The sequence below is a fragment of the Poecilia reticulata genome, chromosome 11 (assembly GCF_904066995.2).
Source record: "Poecilia reticulata chromosome 11, P_reticulata-male-v2, whole genome shotgun sequence".
NCBI lineage: Eukaryota > Metazoa > Chordata > Actinopteri > Cyprinodontiformes > Poeciliidae > Poecilia > Poecilia reticulata.
In genome coordinates this window covers 3,637,151-3,654,459 of record NC_088840.1, presented here as the reverse complement: position 1 = coordinate 3,654,459, position 17,309 = coordinate 3,637,151, and the positions used below count along the sequence as shown (strand labels likewise).

Below are 17,309 nucleotides of genomic sequence, written 5' to 3'. Positions count from 1 at the left end.
TGTTGGTGCAAGTCCATGGAAAACAGCCCTCAACAGGTGAGGTCATTTATAAACTGTTTAATCACTGCCCTGGTGCAAACTATTGATAAAAACCCCGTAGAGTATCTATTTGCCCTTGAATAAATAATTAGCAGATTACTTCACTCATCTCTTGTTGTTTATTTGAAACCTTTGTCTGTGTGTGTGTGTGTGTGTGTGTTTGTTTGTTTGCGTGCGTTTATGAACAGTTGCTGTGTTTGCTGACGGTCTTTGCTCAGCCTGGAGCAGGTCCTGCTGGGCCCCGGGCCCCCCCGGCCCCCCCAGGCCTCCCCTCCAGTCCTCACAGTTACAGTTTGTGTTGACCTGAAGACCCGGATCTCCTCCTTACGCCTCAACCTGCAGCCTCTGTTGGCCTTCAGTAATTGACAGTTAGCGTTTGCTCTCTGGTTGCCTCTTCACCCTTGGAAGTGTGTGTGGTGAGCACACGATCCAGAGTGTGTCCTGTGTCGCACCCAGCTGTGGAGGACAGGAGAAGTCAGGATGGGCCGACTTGAAATGAAATGTTTTTGCAGAATGTAATATTTGTGGTTTTTCGCAACAGATTGAAACCTAAAACACCGTCTTTGTGCTGCCGCTCCCTCACGTACCGCCTCACACCTCCCTTCCCCTTTGCTTCCAGGAATATTCCATCAGATATTCCTGCTGTAGAGAACAGAACGGCAAACACGGTGATTGTGACGGTGAGTCACATTGTGCACAGGGCCTTTTGGTTGATTTACGGAGGGAAAGCAAGTCGGCCAGCCGCTGCAGCTGCAGGGAGGTGTATTTGCAGACTGCCCTCCTCGCCCGCTCCAGGACCCTCATCTCTGACCCTCTGATGTCTGTGTGTCTTTGTTAATGAAGAAATTCTGGTACCTGGGTGAGACATAGCTCTCAGCTGAGCAGACTCTGACTGCTCTGTGCCCTCAGTCCTACTGCCGCCCCGCCCAGCCACAGAAAACCCTGCGGGCCTCCAGCCTGGACTTTCCTCACACTTATTTGCAGCTCTGAATAGAACCTCTGGAAATCCAGCAAAACAAAAATACTTCATGATACTTCATTGTCTTAATAAACCAAAAAGTTCATAAGGTCTACTCTCTCGATTTATTAAAATCAAAGATATTTTATTAATCTCAAAGGGAAGTTAAATGTCTTGGTAGCTCATATCATCAGCTCATTGTAAATGTTGATGAAAGATTTCCATTAAAAACATCAAAATATAGTAAATCCCATTTTAAAGCCTCAGTCGGTCTCACTGACACCGAGACTCTACAGGACTTTATTATACGTCATGTTACGTCTCTATAACTAGTACTTACTCCTCTCACAGTTTTTCCTTTTGCGATTGCTACTTGAAAACCTGTGAAAAACTCTAACCCCGAGTAAACATGTTCACATCCTCGCCTGTGGGGGCGCTGCACCAAGAATCGCTGAAGGAAGCAACATAAAAACCTCAGAAGATGACACTGAGCGCAGTTTCCTTCTTCGCAAAAATTAAGTGGCGATAGACAGGATTTGTCTTTAGTCTTTGTTAAAAGACTGTCAGTATTTTCTCCCGCTAGCGTTAGACACGCACGCTTGTTTTGGTGGTGTTTACCCAGAATACCCTGCGGTGCTTTTGGAGCGGTCTCCAGTCTGCTTAGCGTTCACGCACATTTTCAAACCGAAACAAGAGATCACTTAAACCGAACCGAGGCCGCGGTCGGGACTAGAGTTTCCTTTTTGATCCGTATCAATGTTTGATTGTGCATTCACACCAGCTCTGCGTGATCCGCTTTCATCAAACTCCGGTTTGTTTTGGGAGGTGTGAATGTGCAATTGAACTCTGATTCAGATCCAGTTTCAGTATCTTTTTCACAATGACAAACGAAAAGTGTGCTGTGAACCGCTCTCCGTCTAAAGTTTCCAGTTTCACCATGGTAACCTGCATTCTGCAGATATCCAGTCTCCGGTTGAACAGCTGTTTGAGGAGTGCTTTTGAACTACATGAGCAATTTCACACATTAGGAAGAGTTGCTAGCCAGCATAAGCTAATGTATGTTTCCTCCAGTCGCTGCAGTGATGGTGACAGCCTCTCACCACCCTGACATGCCCTGTCCACTGCTCAGTGGACGGTCACACAACCAGACAAAACTTGTCTGTAAACTGGAGCTCTGTGATGCAGCATTTAGCAGAGGCTCATGATATCCAGTGTGCCTGGAGAGAGTGAGAGAGAGACCGGGTTTTCACTGATCTGTGTTAGCATGCTGCAGTTTTTTAGCTAGAGTAGATTAAAGATGCGGAAGGTAGTGAAAAATTAGGTTTAATCGCCTTTTAGCCATTTCCCGAATCGGAAACCAACTTCAGCTTCGTCAAATTAACGAGGTTAACTTTTTTTAACGTTACAGTAAGGTTGCGAGTATGGCTTGATTTACACATAAATCATATTCCATTTCTGTCCAGTGGACAGCCAGTTCCTTAATCTGTATCCATCCTCTTACTTTTCAATAGCCTTTTCTCTGATTGGTTGACTTGTTCTTTAGTGTTCATATTTGATGTTTAAGATACAGTTTAAGGTTGAGCAGGTAAAAAAATGTACAAAATTAGTAAAAATAAAAATAGAAAAGGGAGATCAGATTGGATGGCTTTGATCTAAAGCATTTAATTTTATAAAAATAAAACACTACATTTTTCCACATTCAATTTAAGATAATGTATTTAAAATATTGCATAAAACTTTTTGTCTAATTTCAAATCCTTCTTGTGGCTGTTGAAATTAGACAACAGCCATGACTGTTTGACTATTTGAATTCAATACTCAAAGTCAATTAAAATATACTTCATTGATAACAGACCACTCCGTCTCACACAGGCTCAATCTAAGACATGTAGGAAAATACTGCCCTCTTGCGGCCACAAGTGTTCATTTCTGTCCTTTCCCTTTGCACTCACCTGCAGATAATTTCTATTTCCCCATGAAAAAAAGCTTCCATCTCTGTTACTTACATGTGAAATCTCCAATTAGCTTTTGGAAACAATTTAAACATAAAACACAGTTTACTGCCATTTGTCTTGGTTGAGCATTCAGATTTATTAGTAGTTAAAACTACAAAAGGCCACAGACTTTAAAGGCTCTTTGAGTTTAAATTCCTTTATTTAAAAAAAATGCAGATATCTTTAAATATCAGACATGTTGCAGAGAGGAAACGCTGTGTTCACATTCATCAAACACACTCTCCAGCAAAACAAACACATGAACCTGAACATTTAAGACGTGGAAGTCAAATATACCGCATCCATTAAAGAGATGATGTTTCAGCGCTCAACGAAAGGCTACAACAGGAAGCAGGAAGTGGACTTCAACAGCAACTCTCAGCTGAATTTGGCTTTAGAGAAATCCATCTCTGGGTGCTGGGCCATGAACCTGCAGACAGAGGAAAAGTCACGTTAGGAAACACAAAGGACGAGCGTTTTTACAAACAGTTCATTTCTCAGACATTATTGTCTTCAACAAGACCCAGAGGGAAAATGTCACAAAGCTGACCTCCAAGTTCAGCTAAATATAAATTCAACTTTGTGGCATGTTTGGTTTTGTTCCCATAAACTCCAAGTTTATCATTGCATGTTTGGTTGGTTGTGAAAACTAAAAGGTTTTCACAGCTGACAGTAATCTGAACTATGACAGGCCAAAGAGTGTATTAGTAAAAATACAGGGCCATGTAGGTTTGGATCTTTTTCCTCATCAACACCTTTATTTAAAAGGATTTTGCATTTACTTTTGTTGTCTTTGGATAATATTTATCTGAAACGTGCTAAAAAACAGGAAATCAGGAAAGAGGCAAACACTTTACGCTCTGAAAGTGCTCCAGCAGTAGCTGTGTTTACACTGACTTTAAAATTGCACAATTTGAAAATAAATTTTCTGAATGGAAACATGGCAATTTGTTGATAAAAAGTTTTGGTGCTAGGATGAGGTGGATTTTTTGACCATATCGAAATTAGCGTATTTCGCAAAACTGCTATGGAAACGCTTTTTTCACATCACACGAGGCACATGATCAATAACCGGACGTTACTACTGGTGGAAAAGATGAAGAAGATGACAGGAAGTGGTAAGAGGATCACAGCGTGGAATGTTTTTAATGACTTCTTGCGTGAACAAACGTATTAGTGTGTGATTTTAATCGCGTCACATTTTTAACGGAAACACAGAAATGGCAAAATTGTGCATTTTCAACTTTGGTGAAATATCGACAACATTTAGCGATCAAAAGCCAGCCGGTGAGGACTCACTTCTTCAGAATGTCCTGTTTCTTCTGGTCTTCGGACGTCGGCAGCCCCATAGACTTCTGCCTCTGGTCATACATCATCTTCTCCACCATCCCACGTGTCTCTCCGTCCAGGTCCGACAGCTGCTCAGCAGGTAACAGAAGAACAGCAGAGGACCGGTGTTACCGGTTTGTGATCCCCGTTACTTAGCAACAAACAACCCAGCACAGAATGCAGTGCGCTGCTGTTTTACCTTTGAGTTCTCGGGGCAGATTTTCTTGGTGTTGATCTCTGGATCCGTGGTAACGATCCTGCTCCACCACTCCATTTTGTTAATCTTCTCCAGGTGGACTGTGACCACTTTGCCGTCGTCGATGAGCCAGGAACTCTCCTCCACCTTGACCTCATTGAAGAGCTGACCTTCCATAACAGGAGGGTGGCCTTTCAGGCCGACCTTGATGGAGCGACGCTGGATGTCCACCACCACGTCTCGGCCCTTGATGCGGAACTTTACGTCAAAAGGAACAGCAATCTGCGACAAGGCAAAAAAAGATCCACTAACTAGTGTATTATACTTACAGCACATTTTTTTTAAACAGACTCCTAAACTAAAAGTTTAACATTTCACACTCCCTACTTCCTTTGATTGTCCTAAAGGAAAAAGTGACACACAGGTTAAGCACAAATGATACACTTACATCGATTTCTGACAGCGTTTGTGTCCATTTGTAGTTAGGAAGGTCACCTCCGTTTCCTGCGTTAGGCTTCAGTTTGTCTTTGTCCTTCTCGTCCTCCTCTGCGTCCGAGTCGGACTGGATGGAGGAGAAACAGCTTTTAGTGCCGTTCCACATTATGGAACCATCTCCTGTTGCATACTCAGGGTTTCTGAACATTTCAGCGACTCACAATTGAGACTTTTTAAGACCTCAAGACTACGATGAATGAGATGTAAAAACTAACACATCAAAAATGTACACGAGAAAAATCACGTAACTTGTCACATTCTTACTTCAGTTGAAGATACTAATTACCGTTTATTTTAGTCTTCACTCAACCTCCAAATTCAGTTTAAAACTGCAATATTTTTATTCCTAGACTTTGACATGATTCTGAAACTTCCGTTTTATTACTCTTATTGTTGTTTTAAATGCATTTCTTATTGTTCTTCCCATGTTTACAATGTTCACTGATTTTACATGAAGCAGTTTAGAGCTCCAAAGTGCCAACCAGTTCACTCACCCCCTTCTCTTTGTCAGAGCTCTTCTCTTCACCTCCTGTGTCATTCTTTGTCTTCTCCTCCTTCTCCTCCTCCTCCTTCTTCTTCTATCGCATATAAAACCACAACAAACAAGTCAGTCATTTCTGGCAGTGGTTTGGTTGCAAAAGAAGACTCAGTGGAAGCGGGCAGGTCAGACCTTGTCCAGCTCAGACTGCAGCTTCTCGGCCTCCTCGTCCGTCAGCTCCTGAATTCTTGGACCGTTCCCGTCCTCCTCCTCCTTCTTCTTCTCCTCCTCGGCGAGCTTGGCGCTTCTTTCTGCTTTCTCCTTCTTCTCCTTCTCCTGTTTCATTTGTTTCTCTCTGTGGGCCTTCAGCGCCAGCTTACTGTGGTGGTCGAAGGAGTCTCTAACCAGCTGGAAGTCGACATTTGACAGGCGAACACATTCACACGGTTAAGTCTGACCAAATGGTAACAGAAACTAGAGAGTAGAGGTGGGACAAGTTACAAAACCCACAGTTTGGTTTGGTAAACATTTTTAAATCAATACATTAATAACAGATGTCAGTTATGAAATAGACCCAAACTTTTGAAATTCCAGTATAACAGCAGAATTAAGATGTAGGTTCAAAAGATCAATTCTCCAGAATGAGACATGTAGTCAAGTGATATTAAAATGAAAAAGAGACAGTTATCATTATCATAACTGATACAAAATGGAGTTAAAGTAGGATGTGATTTTATAATATCAGAAAACTGAATAAGGTTTTTTTTTATTTACCAACTTTTACTTTACAATATTACAGAATATTTTTGCTTTAATGTTACAAGTGTATGCCTTAAATCAAGGAAAAATTACCATTTCTTTCTTGCAATTATACAATCTTTTGAGATCAGAGAATGTTCAAATGTTTTCTAATAAACATTTAGATATTTCTCTTGTTTCTTACCTGACTATCTAACTACTTTACTGATATTGGTCCAATACTATTTTTAAGCATTTGCTCATCTAAATTTTATATGCATTTATAATTACTTCATTTTTTCATTCTTTATTTTATTTCTCTTCTTAGAAACAGTTCCATCCCATCTGTCTTACCTTCTCTGCAGCTCCTTGATCTCCGCCTATGAAGAAATCCGTCTTGCGTCGGAGGAAACTGAAAAACGTATTTACTAGCTGTTGGAGGGCAAAAAACAGATTCCAATGAGGGATATAATGTAGAATGACTGTATTATTAATTTTCTCATACATAGAAATAGGATGAAAGGTTGTTCTTTGGTGCTTTAAGTCTGTTAGAGTGCAGTGTTGTTACAGCCACAGTGTAACATATTGGAAATTAGGAACATGTGTCCTACTTTTACACATCTTGTAAAAGTATTCAAACTCATTAAACTTTTCCACACATTACAGCTAAGCCTATGGCAATAATCAACAAATCAATAAATTGCATGATAAATTAAAACAAACTCAATCATTTTGAGTTGCATGGTTAATTTTCTGTTTTTTCTCTCTTTCTACTGGATGACAAAGTCAGTGAAAGGAAAACTATAGTTTTGAAACATTTTGACTTAGTGTTGTCTACTAAGTAAGGACAGAGAGCTAAAATTTTATGGTTAAGATCATAGCACGTTTATATATCAAAATGGCCCAGTTAAAGTCTAGAATTCAATTAAAAATTGCAATCAAAACCTCAGCGCCAGTAGCATCATAACCAGAACATTTTTTCCTTTAACTGAAGCTATAAAATATATATATATATATATATATATATATATATATATATTGAGTACTAATATAGTCCATATATTATTTTTTTATTGACTAAAAAACTAAAACATATTATTATCATTTTAAGAAAAATATCCATAATTTACCAACAGTGTTTGGTTGTTGTGACTAAATGTGAAAAAGTTCAAATGACATCAATACTTATAAAAATAACGGACCCTTATATAAATATCGGTCTCGAAGAGTAAAGAAAAGCAGCATTACATTAACATGCACAACTATTATCAAGCTTGTAAGCTGCCATCTGAATGCTTTCAAGGGCTAATCTAATTTCGTAGCCATTGGTACGCCGATTTTACCACAACGAGCTGGTGGTTATTGGTTAACGCGTCCCAATATCAATGTGGTATTAATGTTTACATTGTATGACAGGCGATTAATTTAAATGCGTCAGTATTTCTGCCAGTACAGGTCGAAACGTGTCTTAGCCTAACTATTAGCATCATAGCATCAGGATATTAGCAGCACGCTGGTTTACCTCCTGTACTCCTCCTTCGTGTTGCTGGGCCATGACGAGCAACATACCGTCATACTTTTCTTCTTCTTCTCCCATATTGCTAGAGGTTAAACACTTAGCTTATCGTTAAGTGCGCGAGTAACAAATAAAGTTAAAATGACCCTAAAGATGTGCTCTTGCCTGAACCTGTTGTCACGCGACTCACTTCCTGGAAACTAACCCCGCCTAGACTAGTTTGACCAATCAGAAGGGCGTATTTTAATTGACAAGGACAAGCATCCAACTGATTGAGAGCATTTGTTCGGGGTTGAAAAGGACCCTAGTAAAACAGAAATTTATAGAAGAAAAAAACAAACAAACAAGAAAAAACAAAACAAATAAAAATTAAGGTATAAAATACTCTTTCAACTTCACATTATTTATTTCATTTATTTTATTTCACAAGGTTAACATTGCAGGTCATTTAAAATAGCCGATACAGGTTTTGTTTGCAGTTTCCATGGTAGCTTTACAGCTTTGCCCTGATACGCCCAATTATTATTATGTGACCTAATATGTCAAAACCTACTAAATTCAGTGACGTGAACTTACTTTTTAAAATATCTTATTAATGTTTCCATATATTCTGATTGATCAAAAAAGAGTTGTCACAGGCACTTTTAAATATAGTGTTGTATTTCTAACCTTCTTAGCTGTCATTCATTCATTCAAAGCTATTCTGTGAAACTTTTTGTTGCATATGTCCCTCTTGTCACTTAACATATTTAGTAGTCATATCTCAAGTGACAACTAAATACATTGAATGCTCACTTCAATTTCCACTTAGTTTGACAATCTTATTTATACCTTTTTTTTTTTTTTTACCTCCAGTGACCTGACAACACGACTAAAGCAGGCAAAACATCAAACATTTGCAATACAAGAACACAATAAGTAACCACTGATTTCACACAGTACTGAAAAAAGCCTAAGTAGATAGACTGGGCTGTTACACTTATACACTTTTAATATTGATAATATTGACAAGAAGTTTGATTTTTTTTATTTTTATTATTCACTTGGTCAACAGAGGAACATCAGAAAACTTCTGCTGTTTAAAGGACAGAAGCTTTGCAAAAGGCAGAAAGTGAGAATTTTAGAGATTTGAGGTTTCCCCTTAACAAGCAAGAGCTACATGCTAAATATGAGCTTCATATAATAAAATATTGCATACTCCAATCTATCTGAACATTAAGTATAGTTTTGTGTATCTTTTAGGGTTTTTAATCATAATATATTACTTACAAAAGACAGGCATTCAAGTTTCTAGAGAAAGAAATGGAGTTCCAGCATGTTAGCTTATTTAGCTTAGCATATAAATCTGAAAAACAGCAGACAGGTTAGGATATTGGTCTGTCAACTGTTGAAAACAACGTTAACCACAGAATGAGGTGCTGACTTGTGATTAACACAATAAAGAGATGTGTGTCTAATAAAGTATTTCTATTGCACTGTTAATAATTGACAAGAAAGACGATTTACCTTTTTTGCAGAGAATAGCATAAAATGAGAATAAAGTAATGATTGGCCATGATTAAGAATGTTTAATTAATCTGAAATTCATCTAGTCAAGTCCCAGCAATAAAAGTTTTACAGTGATGTAATTTTGAATCTTACTTATATTAAATATTCAAATTAAATATTCAAAAAAATCTTCAACAAATTCTTCATCTCTTAGACTACTGACACTTTGACCATTAAAATGCCTCTAGCACAAATTAAGTTAAGAAAACTAAGAATGTCATTCATAAACAAAGAAAAGCAATAATTAAAATGAATTAAAATCAACTCTATAAAGACGAGGGCATGGTGAAATGTGTACTAACAAAAACAAACAAAAAGCAAAGAAAAAACAGTGTTCTGCGTAACAAGGGCATGTTAAAGGACAAAATCAAACTGTAGAGCCTCAAGCTCTTCACAAACAAGCGGACGGTTAATTGTCATAAAAATTTTTACAACTGTCTTACAGACGGAGTCCCAATTAGGTGATCCTTCAAATGCGCAGATACAATATTTACATTCATAAATATCTGCACGCAGAACCCTGAGTTCACTGTAGCCTTCACACAATTCCACCCTTCACATTTTTCTCCTTCCTGTCAAAGGAGCTCGGCTCAGCCGGACACTCCGGTGCAAGTAAAGTCGTCCTTCCAACACCCAGTGCGTGACCTGATGGAGGCAACCGGGTCGTTCCGTACCGCTGCTTCATGTCCTCGCCGAAGCGTGTAGCAGTGGCACACCTGAAGACTCCATCTCTGAGTGAGAGGGCGAGTAGGTTGATGGAGAACTCGAAGTGGGATCTATTAGACCAGAACCAAAAAAAACAAAAATGCAGTCAGCCTTTAAGTGAATGTCAATCTGTTTCATTTTGACCTACAAAATTAGAATTTGATTATTGATCCACACTCCTGGAGAGTTGTGATGTTCTTAATATGTATCTCAGAACATTAACCCTGTAATTAAGGTTTGAGCCAGGGCTGGCCCAAAACTTTTTAAGACCCAAAGCAGATTATTATTATTATTTTTTTTTTTGGGGGCCCTCTATATCGCAGCATGTTATACAGCATGTAACATACCAAATATCATTAGCATCATTTGTAATTAGCTTACGTCATACCAGTGTTATTATGGTTACTGATTTTAACTTTATAGGAGTAATAAACTAAATAAATTACTTGGAATTTGAAATACAGAGAGGCATTTCAATATGCCATATTATTTTAACTACTTGAAAGTACGGAAATTGGCTTTACTTAAGTAAAAGTTTGTATTGTTCAATATTATATATATTTCAGCATATATGTTTTTCTGAAATTTATGGCTAGCTTGGTTCTCTTGGTCATTTAGCTCTGACCACTAACCCATAAGAACATAAAAACGTTGCTAAATTGTGAATGCACCATGAATATCCTACACAGGCTCATTCCACATAAACATTACCATGTTTTTATTTTCTCAGAACGCAGCAATCTGGGGCAGATTTGTCTTTCTACTGACATTTTTAATGAGGTTTTTGAAAGAACTCCTGAGCAATACAAAATACATATTTGATCCTATTTTATTAGCATAATGCTGGTCACTGAATTACCAGCACCCAAGGCGAGCCCTCCTGCAGCTTGCCCTTTGTTCACTTTCTGTTATACAGTGCGGCTGTGTAGTAAACAGCAGGAGCCTGCCAGGCATGACTCAGGTGTTTTATCACAGCGAAATTTTAAAGGCTAACACATTTTCTGCTGACGCAGCAGTCTGTAAAGTCACAAATCATTTAATGCTCCTTATGTGTGCCTGTGAATGCAAACTGTTCAGGCTGGTTTTGTTGTTGTGTTAATATTAATGCAGCTGCATTACATTTAGTTAACACTGAAGAGATCATGAAAGTTAATCCCTTTTTGTTGTTTTAATCGAAATAGATTTATGATCAGTCATAAGTATGACAATAAGTTATACATTTATGTGAAATGCCTATGAGTGTAAAATACTCTGAATGTGCAAAATATTTGGTATGCTGTTTTAGTCAATGCACATTAAAGCACATCTAAAATCATATTAGTTGGACCACATTGATGTTTAGAGGTTAAACAAATCAAAAAATTTCGCTCACTAAAATTCATAAGACAAGACTTGAGATAAAAAAAAACAGACATAAGTTAAAATTCTTTGCATCCTGGGTCCCTTTGCTATCGATTTATTTGTTATCAGTCAAATCAATGCAGTTTTTATCTGTTTACTGCCAAATTATATCAATCAGTCCCTCCAGTTTCTTGAGAATTATTGTGGAAATTCACACAAAATCAACAAATCCCCACACCTTTTTATGGTAATACATAATTGGGAGTTTATTGGTGATTTTTCTCAAAAATTGTCAAAAGCTTATACTAACCAGCTGCATCAGCCTTAGTTGATGTCAGATGATTTATATAAAAGGTCGCATTTACCGTGAGAAAAAAGTGCAAATATCACAAATATTTCCAAATTAGTACCACAAATACTTTGATTTTTATTACAAAAAAAAAATCACAAAAGGTATCACAAAATCCTAAAGGGACTGAAAGGATATTCAACAATATTTTTTTTTTATTTTAAGACTTCATTGATATTTTAACAGTTTGCGAACAGGTTTTATCAACACATTCTGGCACAACTGGCCCTTTAAGTCATTCATGGTGTTGATTTGGCACAAAACGAAAATTAGTTTGACTCCCCTGCTTTAATGGGTTCCTAGCCAAAGCAGTTGCTGTGGTGATATGGGCCCAGGCGGGACAGTCAGTCGGGAATCAGGCATCAGTGCCTTAACATCCACTCCCTCCTCCGCAACACATGCAACACTACACATTGCTCACATCTTGGGGTGTGGAATGATGGACCTTGCATCATTCCACACCCGCAAACATGGGGGGCTAAGCTGGGCCCCCCATGTCTGGGCTGCCATTTGATGCCTGTCTGAGGCAGCTGTGACCTTCCAGAGATGTGTCCACTTATCCTTTGCAGCTCTTGGGTGTTACATACCTCCCCTGTTACATAAAGCTTTTTCGTTTTAAAAAGCATCTCACTGATACTTAAATTGCTAACTTTAAGCTTTCTGTAAGCAACATTTTCCTTTTTGAAGAGTTTTGTCAACAGGGTCTGGTAAAGTGCACTTACTTACACATCATGCTGAGAATTATTAAATTACAGTCACACCTTTCTCTTTTTCACTCTAATAAATGCAAATATTGCAAATATTTAGGTATTATAAAGGAATAAAACATAACTCTTACCTCCATTTTTCCTCCACATGTTTCTGGCAAACTTGTCAGTGGAAGTCAAGTCGGATATTTGGATGTTGGGATTTGACTTGTAGTCGTCTTGAGGAAAAGAAAACAACCAAACACTTTCTCTGACACCAGTAGGTATTACATCGGTGAGGATAAAGGAGTGAAAACTGCCCAACTTACTGTTGTTGCTTGAGGGAAAGGAGCCACTCCCAATCATGGTCTCATGTCCGCTGTCCGACATCGTCCTCTCCATCCTGGGAATGGGCGGCCGCTTCTTTGCGCTCTTCCGAGTGCTGATGCGGATGATGCCCCGCACCAACCGGCACTCGGCTTCCTGCTCGTCCATTTTGTGCTCCTCTGCCAGGGAGTTGATGAGTTGGTTGATGGCTTTGCTCTTCCTCAGAAACACAGAGTCTGAGGTGCACCTGGCCAGCTCTTCGATTTGATACTCGGAGTACAGCTCCAGTAGCTTCTTGGTGATCAGGGAGTCCACGTTCTCGTCGCCGTCCTCCCAGTCATGAAACGGCACAGAATCATGCAGGGAGGCAAACTCTGAAGGGGTTTGAGCAGGCAGTGGCGCATATGGTGAATATTTGATGTCGTAATCTAAATCATCTTTCGGACCGACTACTTTGACTCCATTAATGCGAAAGTCTGACCATTCGGCGTCAGCCTCTTCTTTGCTGTTGTCCGGGTTAACGCCTTGGAGGCTGATCTTTTCTGGCTCATCTGGGGAGCTCTCATTCGGCGCCAAACGCGGAGCGTGGATGCAGCGCTGGCACACCTTATACAATCCAAAGGTCATTACAGTGCACACGAAAGTTTTACAGCTCTTTGGAGAAGAGCAGGGATTGCAGCTGGATGCTGCAGATGAAGGCTCGGCTACACCGGGAATGAAGTCGATGGTCTCAGACTCGTTCCCATTAGCATCTTTAAGGCGGCCTTTGTGGACCGGCTTTGGCTGTGGGGTTGGCTGTCTATCCTCCACCGGGTCCACACACCGCTCCTCGGTGAAAGACACTTGCCTGGTGCTCCCCAGCCTCTCGCTGTACCTCAGACTGTCACTGGTGTCAGCAGACATGACTAACAAGCTGCAAGAATCCAACGAGAAAAGAAGCACAACAGAGGGGTTATGCTAAAAATGGTTAAACCATATTATCCGTCTGTCAGAGAGAATATCAAATCACTTTAAACCGCATGAGAGCATCTATCTTTAAAAAAAAAAAAATGAATCCACTATTACAGGAAAGCAGGTAATGTGGCCAAACAGGTTTCATGAATGATGCACCTGGTGAGAGACAATCACCCATTCATACATCCGATTATCTGTGTGATGTCATGGAGTATTCCACAATGATAAACAACTCATTCAGTTTGGTCACAACTCAGGAGTGCATAGTCAAGACTGCTGAGTAAGACACAAATAAAGTAAAAACAAACATTAACTGAGTTGCATTAATTTTAATAATAATAATAATAATAATAATAGCATTAATAATCATTTTGACAATATTCATCATTTGTATTATTATTATTAACTATTGTTATTATCATTGTCTCACTCCAATGCATTAGCTTATCAATGGCTACTTGTGATAAAAGTAAAATTATTTATTTTGGTTGTAATTTTGTCTTGCTATTGTAGTAATATTAAAAAATATATAGCAGTAGAGGCACCAACATACTAGCTACTGTCGATAATAAGAATATTTTATATTTTAATACTACTAGGACTGATTTTACTACTATTACTAATACTACTACTACTAATATTAGTAAAAAAAGAACAATAAGCATCTGTAAGGCTTGTAATATGGAATAGCAAGAACAAGGATATTAATATTTTTATAATGTGGTTAATTGGCATAATAATTGTTTTTAATAATATTAAACAAAAAATAAAATAAAATAATAATAGAATAAAAGTAATTATTGTCAGTAATATGAATAATTAGTATAGCTATCATTTAAAAAAGGTGACAATAATAACAGTGAACACCTTACGTGTTATTGGTGGTGTTAGCCCACATTTATAATAATATTAATATTAATAATGATACCAACAGCACTGTCAATATTAAAAACATAAGAAATTATAATAAAGTAACAATAATGCACTTTAACTTAATCGTTATCATTATAAAATAAATAATTGGGCATATCTACAACCAAAACAACAACAATAATAATTATTATTATAATACTTTTTTATAGTGAGATTAATTAGTATAATAATGATGCTAATAAGATTGAATAGTAAAGTTATGTGGTACAACTGGCATCAGCTTAGATATCTCAATTTGTAATAATGTTCATTATTTCTAAAGGTAAAAATAAGGTTATTAAAATATTAATACTATAAGATTCTGGCTGAATGATCCTGTACATGGTCACCAGCAGAACACATGAGTTGAGCAGTGTGTTCTCAGTGCTGACGTCCTCTACGACGACGACTGTTTACAGCGCTCAGAGCAACGTCGCTTTAATCTCGTCCACCCAACGAAAACGTTTCGCTGTTTTACGAATATGTAGCCTAATTACTAATTCAGTTAGCAACGGGTTAAGATACTGGAGACATTCGCTCGCAGTCACTTTTTTGAGCGTGTATCAATATTGTTTTCACGTTCATGGCGACTGTCATTGCGTCTCTTCCTCCATTATAAACTTCTCACCTATAGCCAGAGTGCGCTGCGTCCACAAGCCGACTCCCCCTAAAATCACGGCCTTCCCTGTGTCCTACCAGTCAACATGTATGTTTTAATCCATCTGTGGCGAGGAATTGAGTCCAAATCACTCCAAAATGAAAGTTTCAGGAAAGTTTGGGGGAAATCCGTGTACCTGAGCGTCAAGGTACAGGAAGCGAACCAGGTAAGCCGAAACCGGAGTGTGGACTTCCGGTTAGAAGTGGCTGTAGACAATAAAACTCAGGTAAAATGACAAACTCTGTGGATTCTAAAGCACACGTACCCGCTCATGCACGCCTATATATGTGGATCTATAAATGTGCAGGACATAAGCTTTTTTAACGACAAAATATAAGTTTCAGTGGCGCATCCTGCTATTCAAATTGATGCAAGTTTATTTTGAAACTCCATATATGGACTGACATTTCCGGAAAGTTGTAACAACATTAGGGAAGTTTATTATGCTGTTGATATGCTTGGGTTGTACTTAGACATGCCTTGAAAAAAGAAACTGAAAACAAAAAAACAGATACGTGCATTAAGAGATAAATAAATGTATGAATGAACGGAGCCATTAAATGGATTTGAAAGAAAAAGACGAAGAAAAAAAAGTTCATAGATAACCTTTGATTGGACTAGATCAGGGATTTGCAGCTGCGGCTGAGGTGTCACAAGCTGCTCTTTGGAGCTGGCTCCTTATACTTTTAGTTAAAATGATAAAGAAACCACAAAAGTTTTTTTAAATTTAAATATAACAACAATTGCGGGGTTTCACAGTTTTTTCCTGCAATATTTGCATTTAATTTCTACAAAGAATAGAACAAGTAATATCTGTTTTTCTTGTTGGAATCTGTTTTTTTAAACACAATTTTCTATCCTACAGAATTTGTTTCTATCAAGCCTCTTTTTGCAAAATGTTTTTATCTTTTTTTTAATCCTAAAAACAAAAATAAAATTATTTAACTCTATTTATTTTTTTTGCAAAAAGTAATGTGACAGTTGCAGCTCCAAATAAGTTTAGTCAGAAAGCAGAAATGCCTCTAGTTTGTAAAGGTTTACCCCTGAACCAGATTTTGATCAAATAAATTGACAGCTGCTTTCATACCTGTGAACTCAGATCTGAGAATGACCTCAAACCAGTTCCAACTGCAAATCTGAAAGGTTGCTAAGTGATCTGGGTAAATAGACTAAAGCCATTAACTCCGCTATTGCTCTGATTTAATACACTTTTTAAGCTTTAAAAAGTTTAGTACAGAAGCATTTAACCCCCAGAGCTATAGGGAATAAATACAGCATTGATTTCTTAAAACAAGAAACATTCTAGCTTTAAAATAGCTTAGAATAATGTGAAATAAAACTATATTTAAAATTTGTTAAAAACCATTGTAGTGTCGTTTAAACAATTATTCGTAACACAGCAGCACCTCACAGGTTATTTTAGCGACATAAGCTCGCTAACGACAAGTGTCTAATTATAATGAGTTTTATATCTGCACATCAGTTTCTGGAAGAGACTATGTTCAATGGTATTTCATTTTGTTTTGTTCACTAATGTTCTCTTGCAAACTTTCGAGGGCTTCACAGAACAGATTTCTTTAATCTGAGATTAAACAAAGACGGACTCTATCAAGTGACCCATTTGATGCTGCAGAACACTTTATGTTAGCCCCTCTCATAGATACAGAATCGCTTGCGCTTAAAAGAAAAAAAGACACGAAAAGTCGTTTGGCTGAAGCAGTTCTTTTAGAAGAACCGACTCATATGATATGGATCTCGAAAATGAGCCGGAATTCTCACCATTAAGCCATTAGGTTATTAAAAAAAAAGGTTTCGAGGTCTTGCTGGAAAGAATTGAGAGCAATTTAGGTTTTTATGTTAAGTATAATCTATATATACAAGGACGACGAGACCCAGAAGTGCTGCAGATGAAAATGTGTGGGAAGCCGTGCAGCTAGCAGCGCGGATGTTTCTCACTGATGTTCAGTAAGTCAGGACACAGCTGGATGAACTGGCTGCGCTGCTGAGTGAGTGGAAGAGCTAAGCTAACGATGGGCAGTGGATTATCGCTCCAGCTGGGATTCAGTCTTCCTGTAAACGGAAAAGA

The 17,309-nt window shown here is 38.1% G+C and overlaps 2 protein-coding genes across 4 annotated transcripts; both read right to left on the bottom strand.

Annotated features, from left to right (window-relative positions):
* Positions 1-3,132: 3,132 nt before the first annotated feature.
* Positions 3,133-7,961, bottom strand: nudc (nudC nuclear distribution protein). Of its 2 annotated transcripts, none has more exons than XM_008421332.3 (8): positions 7,750-7,961; positions 6,582-6,659; positions 5,682-5,897; positions 5,506-5,589; positions 4,965-5,078; positions 4,520-4,798; positions 4,291-4,409; positions 3,133-3,421 (listed from the first exon to the last, which is right to left on the bottom strand). In XM_008421332.3, exons 1-8 carry the CDS (start codon positions 7,822-7,824, stop codon positions 3,370-3,372), a joined length of 1,017 nt encoding a protein of 338 aa, XP_008419554.1. In that variant the 5' UTR covers positions 7,825-7,961; the 3' UTR covers positions 3,133-3,369. The 2 variants fall into 2 exon arrangements, with proteins under 2 accessions (XP_008419554.1, XP_008419555.1); XM_008421333.3 differs by having other exon boundaries at positions 5,506-5,586.
* Positions 7,962-9,450: 1,489 nt separating this feature from the next.
* On the bottom strand, positions 9,451-17,091 carry kdf1b (keratinocyte differentiation factor 1b). Of its 2 annotated transcripts, none has more exons than XM_017307646.2 (4): positions 17,003-17,091; positions 12,702-13,612; positions 12,525-12,611; positions 9,451-10,067 (listed from the first exon to the last, which is right to left on the bottom strand). In XM_017307646.2, exons 2-4 carry the CDS (start codon positions 13,600-13,602, stop codon positions 9,973-9,975), a joined length of 1,083 nt encoding a protein of 360 aa, XP_017163135.1. In that variant the 5' UTR covers positions 13,603-13,612; positions 17,003-17,091; the 3' UTR covers positions 9,451-9,972. The 2 variants fall into 2 exon arrangements, with proteins under 2 accessions (XP_017163135.1, XP_008419553.1); XM_008421331.3 differs by lacking the exon at positions 17,003-17,091 and adding an exon at positions 15,194-16,458.
* Between the last annotated feature and the right edge of the window lie 218 nt (positions 17,092-17,309).